Here is a 20241-nt window from a genome sequence, read left to right as displayed (position 1 = left end):
ATTTTGTTTAACATCGGACCAATTTCCAGATAGCACAGATCTAAGCCATATATGATAATTGCTTCTACTTTAAGTTTGTAAAAGTCAATCAGAGGAATCATGGAAAAATTACAGATTCGTGAGTAGATTCATTTAATTTGGGCAATCAACGGCATAGCCATCATTGAGATTTCTACTTTCCACTTATCAATCGAATCAAAGTTATTCAGATTATACCCCAAATAGATCATACCCAAAGCACGTCGTATCGGGAGCCCCCTAATATTCCATTGGTATCTTACGATCTTTCAGTTGTTTGTGAACACCAAGATATGTGATTTCTTTGGATTTAGCTGGAGATTAGGATTCGCACAGAATTCTGCTAAACATTCTAGTTTGTTTTGAAGCCCAAAAGGCGTGAGGTCCAACATAATCAAGTCATCCGCGAAAGCCAACCAGTCCAAGCTGAGATCCCCTAGTTTAACCGCAAAGGAATTGCACGTTGACCAAATTGTAGCTATCTCAGATAAGTACAAATTGAACAAAGTTGCTGCAAGGTTACAGCCTTGCTTTACTCCTGTGTAGGTTGGAATAATAAGTGTTAAAAAGCCTTCCTTGTCAATCTTGATCCTGTAACTTGTGTTGGAATGTAACATTATGATCATTGCTATCAGGTAAGGTGGAATTAGAAGGTCTTGCAACCTTTGCCATAATAGTTGCCTGATTACAGAATCAAACGCCCCGGATATGTCCACTAGTGCCATATAGATATGACCCTGACCTTTCTTCCTGGATAGTTTCAATAGGTGTGCCAGCAAAGTTGCGTTCAACTGTGTACCCATTCCTTTGCGAAACCCGGTTTGGAACCGTGAAAAGATTTTGTGTTTTGTGATGAAATCATTTAAGTCCTTTAATATTAATGCAGCAAAGATCTTTGCGGAAATATCTATTAGCGCTATGGGTCTAAAGTTGGTGGGATCATTCAACGGGCCCTTTATATGTAATGGAATTATAATCGCGGTTAGCCACGACTCGGGCACTTTCTTTGTTTTGAACACCCCTTCCAACCTCCTTAAGATGATTTTTGCCCATAACTTCAGGTGATCCTTTATGACACACGGTGGAATGCCATCAGGCCTAGCAGCTTTAGAGGGGTTTAGCTTCGCTATTATAGAGATAAGATTGGTCAATTCCCAAGGACATTTAGCGGGAAGAAACCTAGCCAGATCTAGAGTGTGTAACCAGCTAAATTTTTGTGGCATAGCATACTTGGTCTTATACATTTCGCTCCAGACTTCGCCGCTTATTGCAGAGCATAATTCCGGCTTTCCTTTTAAGAGTGGATCTTTCAATGTTGCCCAAATTTCCCTGGAGTTTTTCCCAATTAAATTCAGAATCATTTTTTGGTTGATTTTTATATATGTACCAATTTTCAGCTGTTTAACATCATCTCTATAACTTGTGAGAATTTTTTTTTTCTGATTCACATAACCCCGTTTCATTAAATGATTTCATCAATTTGCGAATTTCATTATTTTTTTGTTTTTTCCTCGAAGCAATTTCTGCATTATAACTGCACTTATAGGCAATCTGCCTAACCGTTGAGCATTCCTTTACCAAGCTGTCAAGATGACCACATATCATACCCTCATTTTTTCTTTCCCATGCGATAAGATCAATCCTTGTCATTGTTTCCACATTTATTTTTACACTGTCTCTGTTGACCAAGTAATTTAGCTGCCTATATAGTTGGGCATTCCACCTGATGGTAAGTGCTTTTCGATCTATCTCCAACAATGACAATGCCGGCTTAGCTTCATACAACGGTAAGTTACAGTCTAACAGACACTCCAATATGCAGTGGTTTGGATTGAATAATATTGCAATTTGTTGTAAATTCTGCCAATGACCCCGAGATTATCAAATAATCAATCGTTGAGCGTTTCATGCCACGAGACTAAGTGTATGCATGCACCTCTTGTACAAAGGGTACTACAAACAACTCCCATTCATTCAAGAAGTTCCTCCATATTTGCCCCCTTTCATAAGCCAATATTTCATACATATTGGTCGCTATGTCTGTCTTCGCCATTCTAGTGTTGAGATTTGAGTTAAAATCACCACCCATTATGATTTGTGCATTTGGAGCGTCCGTTGCGACTTGTAAAAGTACAGAGTTCACTCTTTCAATAATCACATCTAAAGTTGTTATCATTGGGTTCCAATACATCGCAATTATAATCAACTGAGAGATTACTCGAGCTTTCGATATCACTTCCACCACCAATATGTCCGAGGATGCATAAATTTGCGACATCTTGGTATAATATAAGTGTTTCACAAAGATGGCAAGACCACCAGATGGGCGACCTTGTGTACCTCTTACCGCATGTGAACAAAAGGCTACATATCCTTCTAAATAAATATCTTGGATTGCCATGGTTTCCTGCACTATGATTATTGCTGGTAACAGTGCATTTAAGGTATTTTGAAACCAGTGCTCGAGATTGTTAAAGCCACAGCAATTCCAAGGATTTATAGCTACTACATTGTTTTATTGTTTTTCTTTGGCTGGCATATCGCCTATCAAAGTTTTCATGAGTGGTTCGAGCCATGCCAAACTTGAGGCAATTTGAGCAACAGATTCAGATTGCATTCTGATTTTTTCATGCAGGGTTGCAAGCCGATTATCACGATCTTCAGTGACATTATTGTTATGTGACGCTGAGGGCTGATACTCTACAAAAAGTGTGGCGTTCTCCAACGAATTAAACATGGATAACTCATAACCTAGCATATGGAAGTCTTTTGCATGTTTCCATACTAAGGCAGCTATGAGGGTGTTTTGATATTTACATAGCATCCGACCATTCGAGACATACAGCAATCGAATCCACTCAATGTCGTTAGACACTAGATTACTTTCATCAATGATGCTCGATTTAGGTTGGGTTTGTCCACTTTCGTTGGATCCAACGTCCAACCCATTACCAGTTTCATCTCAGGCCCCAAAGCGTTGTAATATGTCCATCTATCTATTCCCTCTCCATCAAAAGATGAAGTGGGTAGCATGGACTGCCATTTTGGCTGTGTATCTGAGCCCCCCTGCATGACCTGTGAAATGATCTGTTCAGGATCCGGAGTACCTGCAACTTCATTCACTTCTTGGCCTGACCTTTTTTCCGGACTTCTGTTTGCCAAGGTGTTCACATCGGAACCATTACCATGGGCCTCTGTTACATCTTGTGTTTTTTGGGCTAGGGAGGTTATTTATTTGTCCATTTTTTCAAAAAAGCACTGTAGCTGCGTTTGTATGAGGGTGGGTGTTGGTGACACATTGCCATATTTTGCATTTTCAGCATTGCTGTTCGTTGACTCAGAGATATTTTTTATTATGGCCTCCCCTGCGCTTGAGGGAACAATGTTTAATGGCATGGTGTCAGTTATGCCTAATACAACTTGACTTTCAATGTTTAGTTGCATTAGGTCGATGTTGTTATCATCCTTAATGTTGCTCTTATGGGTTTTTTTTTGTTGTTGCTTTTTACCTTTCTGTTTTTCCATTGTCATAGCCTTTTTGTTTTTTTCTTTGTTATTATGAGCCGTATTGGACCCAACTTGAGTTAAAGAGTTTTGCAAATCTGCATTTCTTTGTCTTTTCAATGCTTTCGCATGCAGTTTTTTAGCTTTACGAGACATAAAAAATGTGCTCTGATTTCCATTTCCTGCCTCAACTCAGTTGTCAATACATTCATGACCCCTCTGAGTAAGATCCGAATTTAGATCAATCAGATATGTAAGCGCAGAGGGGCTATCAGGGGCATGTCTTGATGATGCAAACTTTGGCTCGTCATTTACGTTGAGCACTTTGGCCATCCTCTCTGCTAATATTAAATTTGCAGCAAGAACTATCTTTTCTAGGGCCAAAATTCTTTCGTGTTGTAGTTTGGCATATGGTGGAGTCTGATTTAGGTTCTGGGTCTTAGCATCACTTGTCGTGTAAGTTTCAGTGAGGTTAATTTTTATCTAAGATCTCAGTTTCAGATGCTATAGACTTTACGTTATGTAGCTTTTCAGCTTTTAATTCAGTTACAATCGCTTCTAATTTTTGCATATGATGACGTTTGTCACTCAAGTGTTGCTCAGCCCAGAAGGTGTGGCATTTCTCCTGAGCCATCAAAAAGCCCTCTATTTTACACAATCTCGAACTGATCTCTGACGTTGCTAGACTCAGAGCACCAATCGCCCCATGAGTAAATTCGTGCCCCTTATCCAGCAAATTCAGGATCCTGGTCAACACAGGAAAATTCTGTAGTTCTTGGGGGTTTAGATCCACTAGAGTCTCTTCTAGTGGAAATAACGGTAGTGATGAGTTAGGTAGTCTGGGTTTTTCTGAGCTTTGCTTCGATGGTAACGGGTCAAAACCCAGTGCTGGAGAGTGTGGATAGATTGTATCATATGGAATGTGTCGTGAATCATGTGTGGGAGAGCTATCAGAGTGTTTTAAATCCCTAGTCCCCCACCCTCTTTCATTTTTTCTCATTTTCTTTAATTGGTTCAGATTTTCTACTATGGCTGCATGAAAATGAACCTGCTCCCTGAAACCCTGTGACTCTGCAGCAGGTGTTGAGGGTCCATTTGATAATCGTGTTCTACTGTGGAGTTCTGCTAAGACAACTGGGGCAACCAATGAGATACCTATGTTTGGCATGTTACCAGCATCATCATTAACTACTCCCAATATTGAGCTATCAGTAATCGGTACATTATGTATCAAATTTGGTGGATAAGTTATCCCCACCGACCCCTCCCTATGGACTTGGGCCACTATATTAACCTTGTTTCCAGTTTCAGACATTTTAGCTTTTTCTGACTCAGATGATGTCAAGGTGAGCCCTTTTTTGTTCAATGCTGACTTCAATTGTGAACAGATACTCAGGTTCTCAGTTGTACCCTTTCCCCTTTTCCTAATTTGGTTTACCGTTTCATGGGTGGGCTCATCATCTGACATGTTCCCTTCAGACAACATTGATGGAGATCCATTTAAGCATCTCTTGCCATTTCGCAGTTTTTTTACCATGCTGAACTTAAGGACACAATGAAACCTCACCCAGCCGGCTCGGTGCCAATCGCCTAATACGCAGAAAACTTCTTTGTATGAGCAGTGGCGGACGCCCTAAAGCACCCTGTCGCACCCCGCGCCACAAACAGCAAACAGTACTTGTCCGGTACTTGGTGCGCGGCGCGGGTGCGCCAGGCTGCTACAATTTAAGGACCCAGGCAACGTGTCTCGTCACAGGGGGCGTATCCACCAAAACAGGAAACACCTTTAAAAAACAGAAGGAGAAGGCAAAATTAAGTGCCTGTAGTTAAAGTTAAAAACCACGTGTGCACAACTATTTGTACGCAGACCGTAAAGTCTGCAGCTTGTGAAACGCACAAGTTGTGAAACGCACAAGTTGTGAAACGCACAAGTTGTGAAGCACACAAGTTCAAATGGTACGAACACAATAGGCAGCACAAGGGAGCTCACGGAGAAAAAGTCACCTTAGGGTCAGACGCGCTGGTGTTACCAGCAAAGACGTCCTCCTGGCAAGTCTGCTCACTACAACAAGGCAGAAGTGCGGCGACGATAACTCCCAAGAAGGTCCCAACAAGTCCAATCAGATACAAAGCGGAGGGGCAGCGGCAGCAAACAGTACTTGTCCGGTATCAAGTTCTTATTACAGGCTAGTTGTGATATCACTACTGACCCTTTTCTAAGAAAATGACATCACTACTTCTGTGTAATCAGTTATTTTGCTTCAGTTGTGATGTCTCCATTCCTGCTGCTTGAGCCAGCACAGAGCAGAATTCCAGCTCTCACTGCAGCCAATTAACACTGTGACAAGCTTTTCAAATTCATTTCTTGCAAAATCACTTTATTTGACACTTTACAGCCATTAACGGATAAGGAACTGTTTATATATATATTTAATTTATTGTGATACAATCCTAAAATGAGGATTTTACACAACACATATCTAAAAACATACAATGCATGATAAAAAAAAAGAATAAAACAATAATGCAATTAAGCAAGAACAGCAAGAAACAGCAGAGACAATAGGAATCTGACAATAGAACACTAAGATGTAGGATCTGTATCACAATATTATCCCAAGCAATAGTAGGCCAGACATAAGACATAAAAAACAGAGAAACATAAAAAGCACCCCATACCTCTTGCATACAACCCATAATGAGAAAAAATAAGCAGCAACTCATTCTTATGAGGGTTGTGTCGCCTGCCATGCCTCAAAGCATACCACCCATTCACTGCTCATAGTCACCTGATATGATACAAGAAGCGTTGGAAGAGGGCGTTGAATTCGGTAAAAGGGCGGTTTTACCAGTTATAAGTATGTATATGAGACCCTCTCCATGTTAACAGTTTCCAGTAGCCCACCAGACAAGCCACTCCAGCTTCCGTCAATAACTAGTCCAGGAGCAAGATCTTAACATGGGACCAAACCTTGAAAAGAGCTAGCTGAAATCCCAAAGATTCGGAGTTCTGGCAAGCATCCCAAAATGTCTTCCTCAGTTATTTCCTCGTAGTTAAGGACTCATTTCCCAAATGCCCACATATGTATTTATCCTAACGTGGGACAAAGGGTCAGGACATGCCTAGTGGATTCCAGCACTCCTCTGGCCTGACAAATTCGACAATACCTAAGCTCCGTTGGCACCTTCAAGAGAAGCTTCATGATTGCCAAAACAGGAAGCTGATTTGTCCATAGCCTTTATAGGAACTGCCTCACCTCTGGTGCCGGACACAAAAGCTTTCGGTATCTATGCGTGACATGGGATACAGCCTCATATCCACTCAACTTGGAGAGATGGATAGCGTTCATACTCTAATCCCATCTATTCAATTTTTGTTCAAATGATTTTCTTTCTGGTGGATAAATGGCAAACGTGTCTTAGTATCATAAGACCAATCAATCTCCTCAAACAGGGATTTGTTTAGTTCTTTGAAAGTCAACCCACGTGGATACCTCTCTGCCTCATAATTGTCACAAGCCAGTCTCAGCAATTTACACCTGGGATCCGAGCGCGCTTTCAGATAAAATATGCCTCTTCCACGTAGCGCCATGCTTCTTAATGAAATGAGGCCCAACTCCAGGCGCAGGAACTGTACCAAGCAAGATCGCCCTAATCCCAGTACAGTGCGCCAGTTATGGCCCTCCAAAATGTTCAGCCATTTCAGGTCTTGCATGGCCAGTGCCTCCAAACCATAGCGAATGGCAGGAACAAAACACTGTTGGTATAATCTTAGGATACCTGCCATGCTAAAGATGGCTGATCCCTTTGAGAATGTACAAGCCTGTAGCGTAAGCAATTTCGCTTGATGCTTTTTATGGCTAATTGCGGCTTCATAGTTAGATAAAGCTTTGAAGTCCAAACCCAAACATGGGTAGGATTCCACCACAGCAACTGTACCCAGATCAGTATCAATACCAGAGCGGCTATGGCTCTTTCTGGCAATAGCCACTATCTTTGTCTTCTCCAGGTTGATTAAACCTAGCTGAGATGCATAGACTGACAACTCATTTAGCATGCTCTTTATGCCCGATAGCGTGCGATCACATAGAATTAAATCTTCGGCATAGAGCATGCCAAAAATAGATGTGCTGCCCAATTTGGGGGGACAATTTGACTTTAGTGACATGCGCGGCAGGAGGTCTGCAATGTATATGTTTTAAAGCATGGGCCCAGTTCTGCATCCCTGATTTACCCTTATGTTTGTATAGATTTTGGAGGACACTTCTCCATTATCATTAAGTCGGACCTTGGTGGAGGTATTACTATGGAGGGCGATTAATATATGCATTATCCAGACAGGGCAATTCATAGCTATAAGTTTCGACCACAGGGTGTCGGGCACGACTAGGTCAAAAGCACTGCTGAAATCTATAAAAGCTATGTACAAGGTGGCCTCCTGGCTACTAGTGGTATTATTGATTAACTGGTCAAGGACCGGAATGTTATGGTTAGTACTTGCCCCTGGTCTAAAGCCCATCTGTGCATAGTTTAGGATCCGATTTAAGACCCAGGCTTCTACTTCCTTGAGTATCAGTGTCATGAAGATTTTACTTGTAGCATTAAGCAATGATAACTGCCGATAATTGGCCGCACTCGCCCTATCCCCCTTTTTATACACAGGGATCAGCACAGACTTTCTCCAGGAAGAAGGCACCTGACAGGTTCTGCAGATTCGAGAGTATAGCGTAAGCAATACCTGAGCCCAATTATTTGGGTCACTTTATAACACAGAATTGGCTAAGCCATTAGGACCCGGAGCATTGGAGGACTTTAGGTTCATAATTGTCTGTTTCACAATTTTATGGCTAAGATGTAGCGGCCAGGTCTTTACCCCCACAGGGAGACTGGTGGTAATTGCATTCTCCTTGAAAAATTCATTGGAGATGAAGTCAATCCATAATTCCCCAGGAATAGGGTTCAAGACCCTCAGCTTTTGCTCAACCCCTGCCTTGGCCAAAAAGTGCCAGATTCTACAGCTGTTTGTACTGCAAAGTATTTAGGCAAACTGCTGCCACTGGGACTCTTTGCAGGGACAGGTGATCGAGTCGTAGCCAGGAGCGAAACTTTCATTTTATCTCTATAGTCTTAGCCTTTAACAGCCCATAATCTACCGCAGACGTTACTGGCACTCTTAAGGCTCGAATAGCTTGGCGCATACCATGTTTCTACTCCCGAATGTTAACATCAAAAGCCGAAGCACCCCCCGCCTTCCATCTTATCCCAGGGGCTGGACTACCCTTAAGAGTATCTGAGTTAATTGCAATATCCAGGATTCGATCTCCTCTGGATTTGTCCCCCACAACAGCTGTTTGATATCTGTATCGATAGGGAAGGAGAGGGCATTCATCTTTTCAATATTATGCTGGGTCCACTGGATCCTGTTTCCAGCATGATTTGGTACCACCTCGCTGCAAGCACCCAACCTTCCCTCCTCCCTCCACACTTAACGTTAGGGTGGCATGAACACTATAGTTACTTAATGTAATACATAGTTGTATAACATGACTTAGGAGACAATCAGTCACAGCCATATAATCAAGCACTGTACACTTGGACCCCACTGCCCAAGTGGAGCGACCAGGAACATCTCCAACAGTGCGACCATATAGGATTGTCAAATTCCAATCTTTGCAAATATCCAGCCACACTTTTCCCTTATTATTACTCTTGATTAAAGGTAGATTACAGATATCCAATACACATTCACATTTTCCACACCCTTCAAGGTCAAGGCATTTAGGTCTCCACATAATACCATAGTAGCAGGGTCTTTTACCATACACCATGTTGTCAACAGTTAGTCCAGTTTATCACCTAGGGCCTCCGTAACAAACTAACCCGGTGGATCATATACATTGGTGTCGTGATAAGCTGCTAGGCGCTTGCAGTAACCTGCATTTGCACTAACCCACTGAGCTATCTTGTGTGTACTAGAGCCTATTCGAAGCGTGGAGGAAAATGCTGACAGCAACCAGGACTCTCGAACTGGGTGAGCCTGTATGCTTGCAAGGGGTTAATTGCAAAGGCCTTTTCTGAAGACATAAAACATCTAGCACAAGAGGCTCTGTGCAGCCCTTGGGAGTCAGGCATAGCTTTGCTCATCTTCGCTCTGCGAGTCAGGTGCACTGATAAGGCAAGAATGCAAAACACAGTGCCCGAAGCCTGGGAGCCAAGGCTGGCTGTTTCCAGTCTTGTAACTTTCCAAGCAAAAAACATGTTTACTGCCAGGAGGCGAGAGCCTAGAAGCTTCTCGAAGAGCTGACACGTCATGATGATTGACGTGCAGCTCCTAATAAGAGAACTATACTTGGACCTGGGAGGGGGGACTCATCCTGGACTGTTGGAAAGATGCGCATATCAAGGACAGTGCCTGGACGAGCAGCTGTGCGCTATCAGGGCCGAGGCTCCTAACATCACATCCCCGCTCTGGTGTACGACTGTGGGGGCTTGGCCAGTCCTCCCCTCCTCTGCTGAGGAGTGCCGGGCACCTGTAGCGGCGAGGGTCCTGGGTGTGATCAGATCGTACCTTCATCTACATTTCATTAGGAGCGTAAGACCAAATAATTGCATATTCATCTGTGATTGATAATTGGCATTATATAGCTTACACTCTCTATTTCCACATTATTATAAATTGCTGCTTAGTTTTCATTAGTCATTGTAGATAATAAATGCAAGCATCATATTCTGTGTGATTGTCTTTTTTCCAGACTGAGTTCATCGTGCTTCTTAAACCTTATTTGTGTGGGAAGGTAATTAGGAGTGATTTACTTTGCACAAAGGGCTGGATCCCAGGGAGGTGCGGGTACTGTTTATCACTACATTTGGCGCTGTGAGCAGGGTTTACGAGCACAATGCCCTTCTGGAAAAAACATGCAAAAGATGAATGCAATGGGGAAGATAGTGCACTCTGTCACATTCCAGGATGGCCGGCATCAAATGCTTGGTCGGGTGTGGCAGATATTTTGCATCGGTACTCGGCACCGAGGGCATGGGACATGCTTGAAAATGATGTTTCCCCGGCGGTAATTAGTAAGTGCTTGGAGAGTTTACCGCTTGAGAAATGCAGAAAGGAGCTAAAGGCAGCAGGAAACATAGGCTGGTTATTCCTGCAGGCGCTCAGAAAGGTGCATGAGAATGAATTGCTTAAAGATGCTCAGATTCGTAAATTAACAGACGAGGTATCCCTGCTCCAAGAGCAACAAATTATTATGAGAGAGACCCTTGAATCGTCCGTTAAACGGGCTGATCAGATGGAGGACAGGTGTGCCTCTTTAGCTGTGCGTTTAGCCACGCACAAGCGCAGACAGCAGCGGGGCAATCCGTCAAAGATAAGGATTCGCGCGCTAATTAGGAAAGATAACTTTATGGTCCCCAAATTTATGGTCGGGTGAAGTCAGTGATAGTGAAACTGAGCAAGCACATGACTGGAATGAGTCTGTTGAAATTAGACTTGCTGAATTAAATTGGTCTGATGAAGAGGAGCTGGAATGTGCTCCAAAGAAATGTGTTTATCCAGCACGGCCGTTAATCACTAACAAATCAAAAGGCCAAGCTGGCGGTGCAAATATTCAAAATACAAGGATTGTCCGTGATTATACACAGACAGAGCTTTTAGAGATTGCTAAGTTATTTAGACAGAAGCTAGGTGAAGCACTTTTGACTTGGTTCCTTCGCATCTGGGACACGGGTGCCGATAGTATCTTCTTAACCCCAGAGGAACTGTTAAAGATGGGTTCACTCACTACTAATGTGATGTTGGGACAGATAGCGCGCGGTGCGCTCGGACAGCAAGGTTCTCATTCCTTGTTTAATTGGCTTCAGACTGCCCTAATGAATCTGTATGGGAGTCCAATGGATATGGAAGAGAGTTGGGGCTGTTGGCAGTCACTAACTGAAGCAACAAACCAGCTTAGAGAGATGGGTTTGCAGTGTGCACTGTACAGTGCAAATTTTGCAGGGCCTGACATGGAGTTGTTTACAGCTGGCATGCGCGCACGTTTGTTAAGAAATGCACTGAGTCACATGAAGGGCGCATTGCTTTCATTGCTGGGTCCAGCGCTGGGCAAAGCCATTGGTGAAGTGGCACTTCTGTTAGGGCAACTAGAAGGGCTGGATGTACGCAAAGCAGTGCGTCTAGTGGCTGCAAACAATGATTCAGAAAAAAAGCGTGGTAAAAATGTAAAGTCTAAAGAGAAAGCTGATACTGTTGAGATCACACGCAAACAAATGTGGGTGGACCTGCTAAAAGCAGGAATTCCAAGGGAAGAGATAGATGGTAAACCCACATCTGAGCTGCTGGAGAAATGGAAAACAATTAAAAGACAGGGACGGGAAAAAACTAAGCCCTCTGCACCCTCTGAAGAGGAGGTGTTAAAGCCCAAAGTGCGAGCAAAAGGTTACCCTGATTTGGCAAAGAACAAGTGGGAGGTCCCAGACCCCATTTTTGATTGAAGGGCTGGCTCTGTCTTTGAGGTACGGTTAATAAAGAGAACTAGTCCCAGAGACAGACGCCCTTTTGTGCCACTTATCTTGTACTTGGATGAGAAAGTAAAACATGTTTTGGCTCTATTAGACACAGGAGCTGAGGTAACCATTCTGAATGGCAATCCCAGTAAATTGTCTGGTCCCAGAGTTTTGGTCAATGGTTATGGGGGAGCAGAAACTGTTGCAAAAGCCTTTAATGTAAAAATGTCAATTGGCGAGGGATTGCCTTTCACAGCAAATGTTTTGATTGCAGATATACCGGAGTACATCCTTGGCATGGATGTGTTGTTGGGCAAAAGTGTGACTACAGATTTAGGCGAATTTGTTTTTGGCAATCGAAAAATCCATGTGAGAGTTATTAACCCCGTTGCGGTTGGGCATGCCAAATGGTCCCCCTTGCATTTACCTCCTCCTGCTGACCCAGTGTGTGTGAAACAGTACCGGTTGCCAGGAGGACATAAAGAGATTGGTGAAACTATTGAGTCATTGGTGAAAGCTGGCATAATGAGGCCGGCAGTCAGTCCATTCAACTCGCCGATCTGGCCTGTCCGCCGCCCGGATGGGGCATGGCGTCTGACAATTGATTACCGCATTTTGAACAAGAAGGTGCCGCCCTTAGCTGCGGCGGTGCCAGACATCACCCTGATTGAAAACCTTACGAGAGAAGTGGGTGAATGGCATGTGGTCCTTGACCTGGCCAATGCATTTTTCTCCATTGATATTGACACTGAATCACAAGACCAATTTGCTATCACTTGTGGAGACAGACAGTTTACCTTTACTAAATTGCCCCAGGGGTATGTGCATAGTCCCACTCTGTGTCATGGATTGATTGCCAGAGACTTAAAGATGGTGCAATTGGATAATGTATTTATTGCTCATTACATTGATGACATCATGCTGACCAGTGTTGAGAAAGAACATGTAGAAAATGCTGCTGAAAAGTTGATCACACACATGCAAAATCGGGGGTGGGCCATAAATCCCAAAAAGGTACAGGGGCCTGCTCAAGAGGTGAAATTTCTAGGTGCAATCTGGTCTGGGTCAGTTAAGAAAATTCCCGACCCGGTAATTGATATGGCTCAGCAGATGGCTCCACCAGCAGATAAAAAAGAGGCACAAAGATTCATTGGGTTAATGGGGTTTTGGAGAAATCACATACCTCATTTAAGCCTGATACTGAAACCCATTTACAAAGTCACCAGAAAGAAACATGACTTTACATGGGGCCTAGAGCAACAGACTTCCTTCCAACAGGCTAAAGACGCATTGCAAAATTACATCACGCTGGGGCCCCTGACAAAAACTGATCCTTTTGAATTGGAAATTCTTGTCTACAATGACGTGGCTGTGTGGAGCTTGTGGCAAAAGCAAGGACATAAAAGAGTGCCACAGGGGTTCTGGTCAAGGAAACTCACAGATCCTATGACAAGATACACTCCGCTTGAGAAACAAGTTGCTGCAGTGTACTGGGCTCTAGTTGGAACTGAAAGAATCACAGGCGAGCAACCAGTGACAATTTGCACAGAAATTCCAATCATGGGCTGGGTGCGTGACACTGCTGCAAATGGGAAAAGTGGCAGAGCACAAGACGCCACTCATGTCAAATGGAAATGGTATTTACAGCAACGTGCGAAAGCTGGCCGCACAGGGGTTTCCAGACTGCAAGAACAAATGCTGAGGCAGTAGATCTGGAAGCGATGCCTGAACCAAACACCCCTGTGGCATTGCCAGAATCTCCCTTCAAAGTCGCACCCGCCTATGATACATTGACAGAAGAAGAACAAAAGTCTGCATGGTTCACGGACGGCACGGCAAAGTATGATAAAGGGCAAAGACACTGGCAAGCTGTCGCATTCCAGCCCCATCGAGAAACACTGCTAATGAGAGAAGGTGTGGGAGGATCAAGTCAGTATGCTGAACTGCAAGCAGTGGCCTCCGTGATTGAACAGGTGAAGGAAACAGAGACTGCATACATATACACAGACAGTTGGGCCACATATCAAGGCCTGATACACTGGGCACCGGCATGGAGAAGAGATGGTTGGCAGATCAAGAACACGCCGATCTGGGGAGGGCCAGACATCTGGGAAGAGATGTGGTGCAAAGGTGAGAGGTGCAAAATCTGCATTGGGCATGTCGATGCACACATGCCCCCTGACACCTCACTGGCTGCCCTGTTCAACAATGAAGTGGACCAAATGGCAAAGATTCGCCCAGTGACAACACCGCAAGAAGCTGAGGTGCTGCAAGGGATGGCGGATTGGGCACACCAAACCTCAGGGCATCTAGGGCAAACAGGAATTTATCAATGGGCAAAAAAGAGACAATTGCCCATTACCATGGATCAAGCCAGACAAGCTGCCTCCCAATGTTCCGTGTGCAGTGACGTGAAGCACTACCCTCTGGAGAGGAAGCCTCAAGGCCCTTTGAGAAGAGGTGAAAAAGCTGCTAGCGTATGGCAAGTTGACTACATTGGCCCTTTACCGCCCGAAAATGGAAAGCATTATGTGTTGACCATGGTAGACACATACTCTGGACTGTTATTAGCTTATCCAGCCGCCCATGCAGATCAACGGGCTACCTTGCAAGGCATGGAATACCTCATCAGACACTATGACATCCCGGATGAAATCCAATCAGACCAAGGCAGCCATTTTGCTGGACACAATGTGCAAGACTGGGCACTAGAGCAAGGCATAAAGTGGACACTGCACATCAGCCGATACCCAGAATCCTCTGCTCTGGTGGAACATAGCAATGGGCTGCTCAAGCAACAAATAAAGAAGCTGACTAAGACTCACACTCTCAAGGGGTGTTCCAAACATCTGGCACATGCACTGTTTGAACTGAACAATCGTCCACTGGGAAATCGCCAGACACCCTTTGTGAGACTGACAAGTGCGAAAGTGGAATCTACAAAGACTCTTGTTGTGTGGAAAACCGACAAAGAAGCTAAGCTGCCTGTGCAAGCGACTGCAGGCAGCATTGGACTTGATCTATCTACCTGTGAAGATGATGTTATACCGGCGGGGCAAACCAAATCCATCTCGCTGGGTATTGGCATCAAATTGCCGGCTGGCACTTATGGACGCATTGCTGCACGATCCAGCCTGGCAAAACAAGGCATTGGCATATTAGGAGGTGTGATTGATCCTGATTATAGAGGGACAGTTTCGGTACTTTTACATAATGCTGGTGCATCTGCAGTACCATTAACCAAATATGACCGAATTGCACAATTGATTTGTGAACAAGCAGTTGTCCCCCTAGTAGTAGAAAGCAAGCAATCTCCAGACACTACATTGAGGGGGGAAGGAGGCTTCGGTAGCACAGGAAAAAAGGTGTGGGTGCACCATCCTAACAAAAAGCCTGAGGCTGGGGAAGTGCTAAGTCAAGGTGTTGGAAGTACTTATGTTGTGCATAATTCTGATGTGCCTGTTTATATTCCCGCTACTAGGCTCACACCATGAACGTAGAGCAGTATGAAGGGGATGGGACTTGCCTTGCTGTGGGTGCTCCTGGCCTGCCAAACCAACGCTTTCTCTGTAAAGAGTGGGTTATTGCAAGACACTACATGGACTCTGAGAATCGCATGCACTACACCTGATGCTCCAGTCCTGCGTGATAACTACAACCGCACCGTAACCTGTGAGAAAAGCGTTACAAATGAGTATCCACATGGAACTGCAAGAGTTCTAGATTGGCACATTGTTGGACACCTTTTATCACTAACTCATATGACTGGCGCCTACGAGATCTTAGGTCCAAAAGTTTCAGTGAATGGATCAAATAATTTGTTTGATGTTTCATGTTTCTTTTGTCCCAAGAACTGCAACGAGTGTACTCGCCAAGATTTTCTGGACTATAACTTATCCAAATGCCTTGTATACAATTGTACGTTGAAACAGCCTCTACCAGATGGTAGTATGGTGTTTGTATCAAAAACCAATATTGTACATGGTAGGCATCCCACTTGGAGGATGGTGTTTTTCAAATCACACAAAGTGGAGTTGGTAAACATGCTAGATTTTCCAATAGTAAGACAACATTTAAATTGCAGACATGTGATGCACGCTTCCATTATTTCAGAGGTACACTTAGACATAGACTTGTCAAGGGGCAATGTCTCCTTAGTACTACCAAGCTGCTATAAATGGAGTCAATTTCTATGGCCCATCACCAAATTGCGCGTAGCTAGGGGTTTAGATTCATTGATTGCGGGTGCAGCGGGAGTGGGAACAGGGGCTTTAAAATGCTTTTGACATAAAAACTGTGCGCAACAAGTTAGCCACTATGGGTTCTGATGCCAGCGGCGCTATAAAACTTCTGGCTCAGTGGGGCCCATTGATAAGTCCTACCCTGCGCAACACTGCTACAAGTATTGGCAACCATTGGAAGTGGCAGAATTTCAGCTATGAAGACATTTTCTCTGCCATAGGGCAGATCAACAAAACTGCTAAAGACACACAATGTATTTTATGGCAAACTTTGCTAAATCAGCAGGTGTTGGCTTTCCGCTCCGAATGGGGGCGACTATCTTCAACCCACTGGCACACAGAGCTACAGTTACCAGCAAACATATGGATTAAGCCGCTTGCTTTTGATTGCATGAATAACACCTGCCATGCGTTAATGCAAGTTAGTAGGACCGCTTATGCTCTAGAAATATGGTGCCCTTTTATAGTATTGCCTATGAAAATCAATGGTTCCTGGTGGGTTCCGCAAATACGAGGGGAATGGTTAGACAGCCAAAACTACACCATCCACAGTCACACCTGCATGCCCTGGGATCAGGGGTGGGTGTGTCCCCTAACTGGGAGGGTTCCGGACCCATGCATACATCCCGTAGCAGAGGAGTGCACCTGGATGCAATACCACATAAATGGGACTGACATCTTTCAAATAGATCAGCATACAGCTTGCGTAGTTACTAATCATTCCTTGCTTATTAACAATTATAGGTTATTAGGGAATCCTCAGGTATTTTGCGTAGATCAAGTTGTGACTATCCTAGACATTGTTAACTCATACCCTATATTCTTTAACCCAGTGGTCTCACACTACTCTGCATGCTGAGCTCACGCATTTGCTTAACTGGACTCTATCCTATGGAGTGATTACTGCCCGGCTTCAAGCTATTAGACAGTTTGCTCAAACTGCTTGGAAAGATTTCCAGACGCTAGCTACCTCAGCTATTTCTGCAGAGTACAAGCTAATAATAGACAGAAACCAATTAATCAAAACTGCTGACCATCTGCAATCTGTTACTACTCACCACTGGTGGGATATATTCACTGGATGGTCTCCCTCCTCCACTAAACTGCTTAATATAATACTGCACCCATTGCTGTGGTTGCTGATTTCCCTAATATTCATACTTATCGTCTTCATTGGGCTCTTGCGCAGAATGTCTTTCCTTTATACTAGAATGACTGCGCTAGAGAAACGCTTAATTGGCCTACAGCACACTGTGCATGCTTCCAGATCATGGAACTGAGTCAGCATTTTCAGGCCTCACTTCGAAAGGGGTGGAATGTCGTGATAAGCTGCTAGGCGCTTGCAGTAACCTGCATTTGCACTAACCCACTGAGCTATCTTGTGTGTACTAGAGCCTATTCGAAGCGTGGAGGAAAATGCTGACATCAACCAGGACTCTCGAACTGGGTGAGCCTGCATGCTTGCAAGGGGTTAATTGCAAAGGCCTTTTCTGAAGACATAAAACATCTAGCACAAGAGGCTCTGTGCAGCCCTTGGGAGTCAGGCATAGCTTTGCTCGTCTTCGCTCTGCGAGTCAGGTGCACTGATAAGGCAAGAATGCAAAACACAGTGCCCGAAGCCTGGGAGCCAAGGCTGGCTGTTTCCAGTCTTGTAACTTTCCAAGCAAAAAACATGTTTACTGCCAGGAGGGGAGAGCCTAGAAGCTTCTCGAAGAGCTGACACGTCATGATGATTGACGTGCAGCTCCTAATAAGAGAACTATACTTGGACCTGGGAGGGGGGACTCATCCTGGACTGTTGGAAAGACGCGCATATCAAGGACAGTGCCTGGACGACCAGCTGTGCGCTATCAGGGCCGAGGCTCCTAACATCACATCCCCGCTCTGGTGTAGGACTGTGGGGGCTTGGCCAGTCCTCCCCTCCTCTGCTGAGGAGTGCCGGGCACCTGTAGCGGCGAGGGTCCTGGGTGTGATCAGATCGTACCTTCATCTACATTTCATTAGGAGCGTAAGACCAAATAATTGCATATTCATCTGTGATTGATAATTGGCATTATATAGCTTGCACTCTCTATTTCCACATTATTATAAATTGCTGCTTAGTTTTCATTAGTCATTGTAGATAATAAATGCAAGCATCATATTCTGTGTGATTGGCTTTTTTCCAGACTGAGTTCATCGTGCTTCTTAAACCTCATTTGTGTGGGAAGGTAATTAGGAGTGATTTACTTTGCACAAAGGGCTGGATCCCAGGGAGGTGCGGGTACTGTTTATCACTACAATTGGCTATCAGGATGTCCTTAAATTCCTCCCCCACCCCCCGGTCCCCCTGGAGGAAATATCTAAATTACCAGTAAGTTTCCCCCTGGGTTGTCCTGAGGGTTGTAGGAGGACTTGACACTAGTCAATAGACCACCCACTGGTCTACCCCTTTCACCCTTAGCTGCCATTGATTGGAAGGTGACATATCCGTCAAATTCAATATCAAATGTGACCCAAGTTTCTTGCAGTAGAAATATCTCAGCTGATAGCAACAAGTCACAGGAGCCCCTCACATTTAACCAGTGGCTGAAGCCCCTCGTGTTCCAACTCATAATAGAACAATGTCACCCCATTTTCCTTTGTGCAAACATTCCTTGAAGCCACTCCGACCATTGTTCATCAATGAGCTTAGACTTGGGTTTTGCTGAGGATGCTGGAGAGGACCTAGTGGGACGAGCACACTTGCATTTCCGAAAGCCGTCCAGCAATGGGACCTTCGAAAGGGGGGAATCCAGTACATAACCCAGGTACCCCAAAGACCCCTGATTGGCCCTCATCATTGCTGCCGTTTCAGGCAAGCAGCAATTAATTTTTGTAAATTTCACACAGGATAGGCGTAAGGGTTCCAAAAAGTCAACATCGCTGGAATTAAGAATTCGAAGAGATGGTATTTTTGCAAACAAAGCAAAAAGTGAAGGCCGCTTTAGCTGGGGACCAGGTTTACTGCTGTCCACAGTCGAGATGATCACCTCTTTTATATCAGCCTTGATTACAGGTACCAGAAGCATCCCGCCCCCTCACGGGTGACCTCGAGGAGGCCAGACATGATTGTTCCTTGGATTCAAAATAAGACAACGGGGCCGATCGGGGGGGGGGAGGGAGAATATGCTTTGGACCGGGACACAACACCGGCTGCTCTGTAGGCACAGGTTGTGCTTGATTCAGCTGCTCCTCTAATAGCCAACTCGTTAGGGTTCCCACCGTCTGGACAGATCTTTTTCGCCGAGCTGCCCGTTTGCGTTGTTTTTTTAGTAGGTAGTAGGTTGTTTATTTTTGGCACTACTGGAGTTTAACACATGAGAGCACGAATCTGCATATTATTATTTATTTAAAAACCCAAAGCAAAAACGTTTTTAGGTGCATTTTTTTAAACTGCGTAAACATTTTTCATGCAGCACATTAGAAGCTGCATATTAGTTTTTTTTAAAATCTGAACAGATTCTGGGGCTGATTCGTGGAATTATTTGCGCCGAAATACAGGGATTTGTGAGCCATTCTGCCCGCAAATCCCTGTTTAACAAATGGGGATTTGCGGGCAGAATGGCACACAAATCCCTGTTTTTCGGCGCAAATAATTCCATGAATCAGCGCCTCTATGTTGATTATATGCATCTCTATTATATGCATCTCTTTCTACAAAATGCATCTCTTTCTACACAATAGGCAAAAGATCAGGTATTATAGGGGAGGACAGTTTATGGTCTTTGGCCTCGTTCTTCCATTTGGTTACAGAACTCCTTGGTAACTTGCGATAGCCTCATAACGTGCGCCAGGGGTACTTTATCCAATATTTATTACACCTGTATGAACAGTGGTTCACCACATCAGCCTAGAACACCTACAATAGTATCCCATCAGGTATCCAACAATATAAGTAGGTCAAAGTCCAATATTGGCACGCTCTCCGACTTCTTTTGCACAGCTAAGA

The 20241-nt window shown here is 44.3% G+C and overlaps 1 protein-coding gene across 4 annotated transcripts in view; it reads right to left on the bottom strand.

The window, feature by feature from the left end:
* The window catches only part of XRRA1 (X-ray radiation resistance associated 1), a 624270-nt gene that overhangs the window by 81677 nt on the left and 522352 nt on the right, over positions 1-20241 (bottom strand). Inside the window, exon 16 of one of the 4 annotated variants that reach the window (XM_069640154.1) lies at positions 5135-5306. The exons of the other annotated variants lie outside the window; for them this stretch is intronic. Coding sequence (XP_069496255.1) covers positions 5248-5306 — 59 coding nt within the window. The 3' untranslated portion in view covers positions 5135-5247. Of the gene's footprint in view, positions 1-5134; positions 5307-20241 lie in introns of those variants that run through there. 4 annotated transcript variants of the gene reach the window in all.

The sequence above is a fragment of the Ambystoma mexicanum genome, chromosome 7q (genome assembly GCF_040938575.1).
Source record: "Ambystoma mexicanum isolate Mex_15411 chromosome 7q, UKY_AmexF1_1, whole genome shotgun sequence".
Taxonomy (NCBI): domain Eukaryota; kingdom Metazoa; phylum Chordata; class Amphibia; order Caudata; family Ambystomatidae; genus Ambystoma; species Ambystoma mexicanum.
Note: the sequence above shows the minus strand (reverse complement) of the source record. Positions and strands in the feature narration are given on the sequence as shown.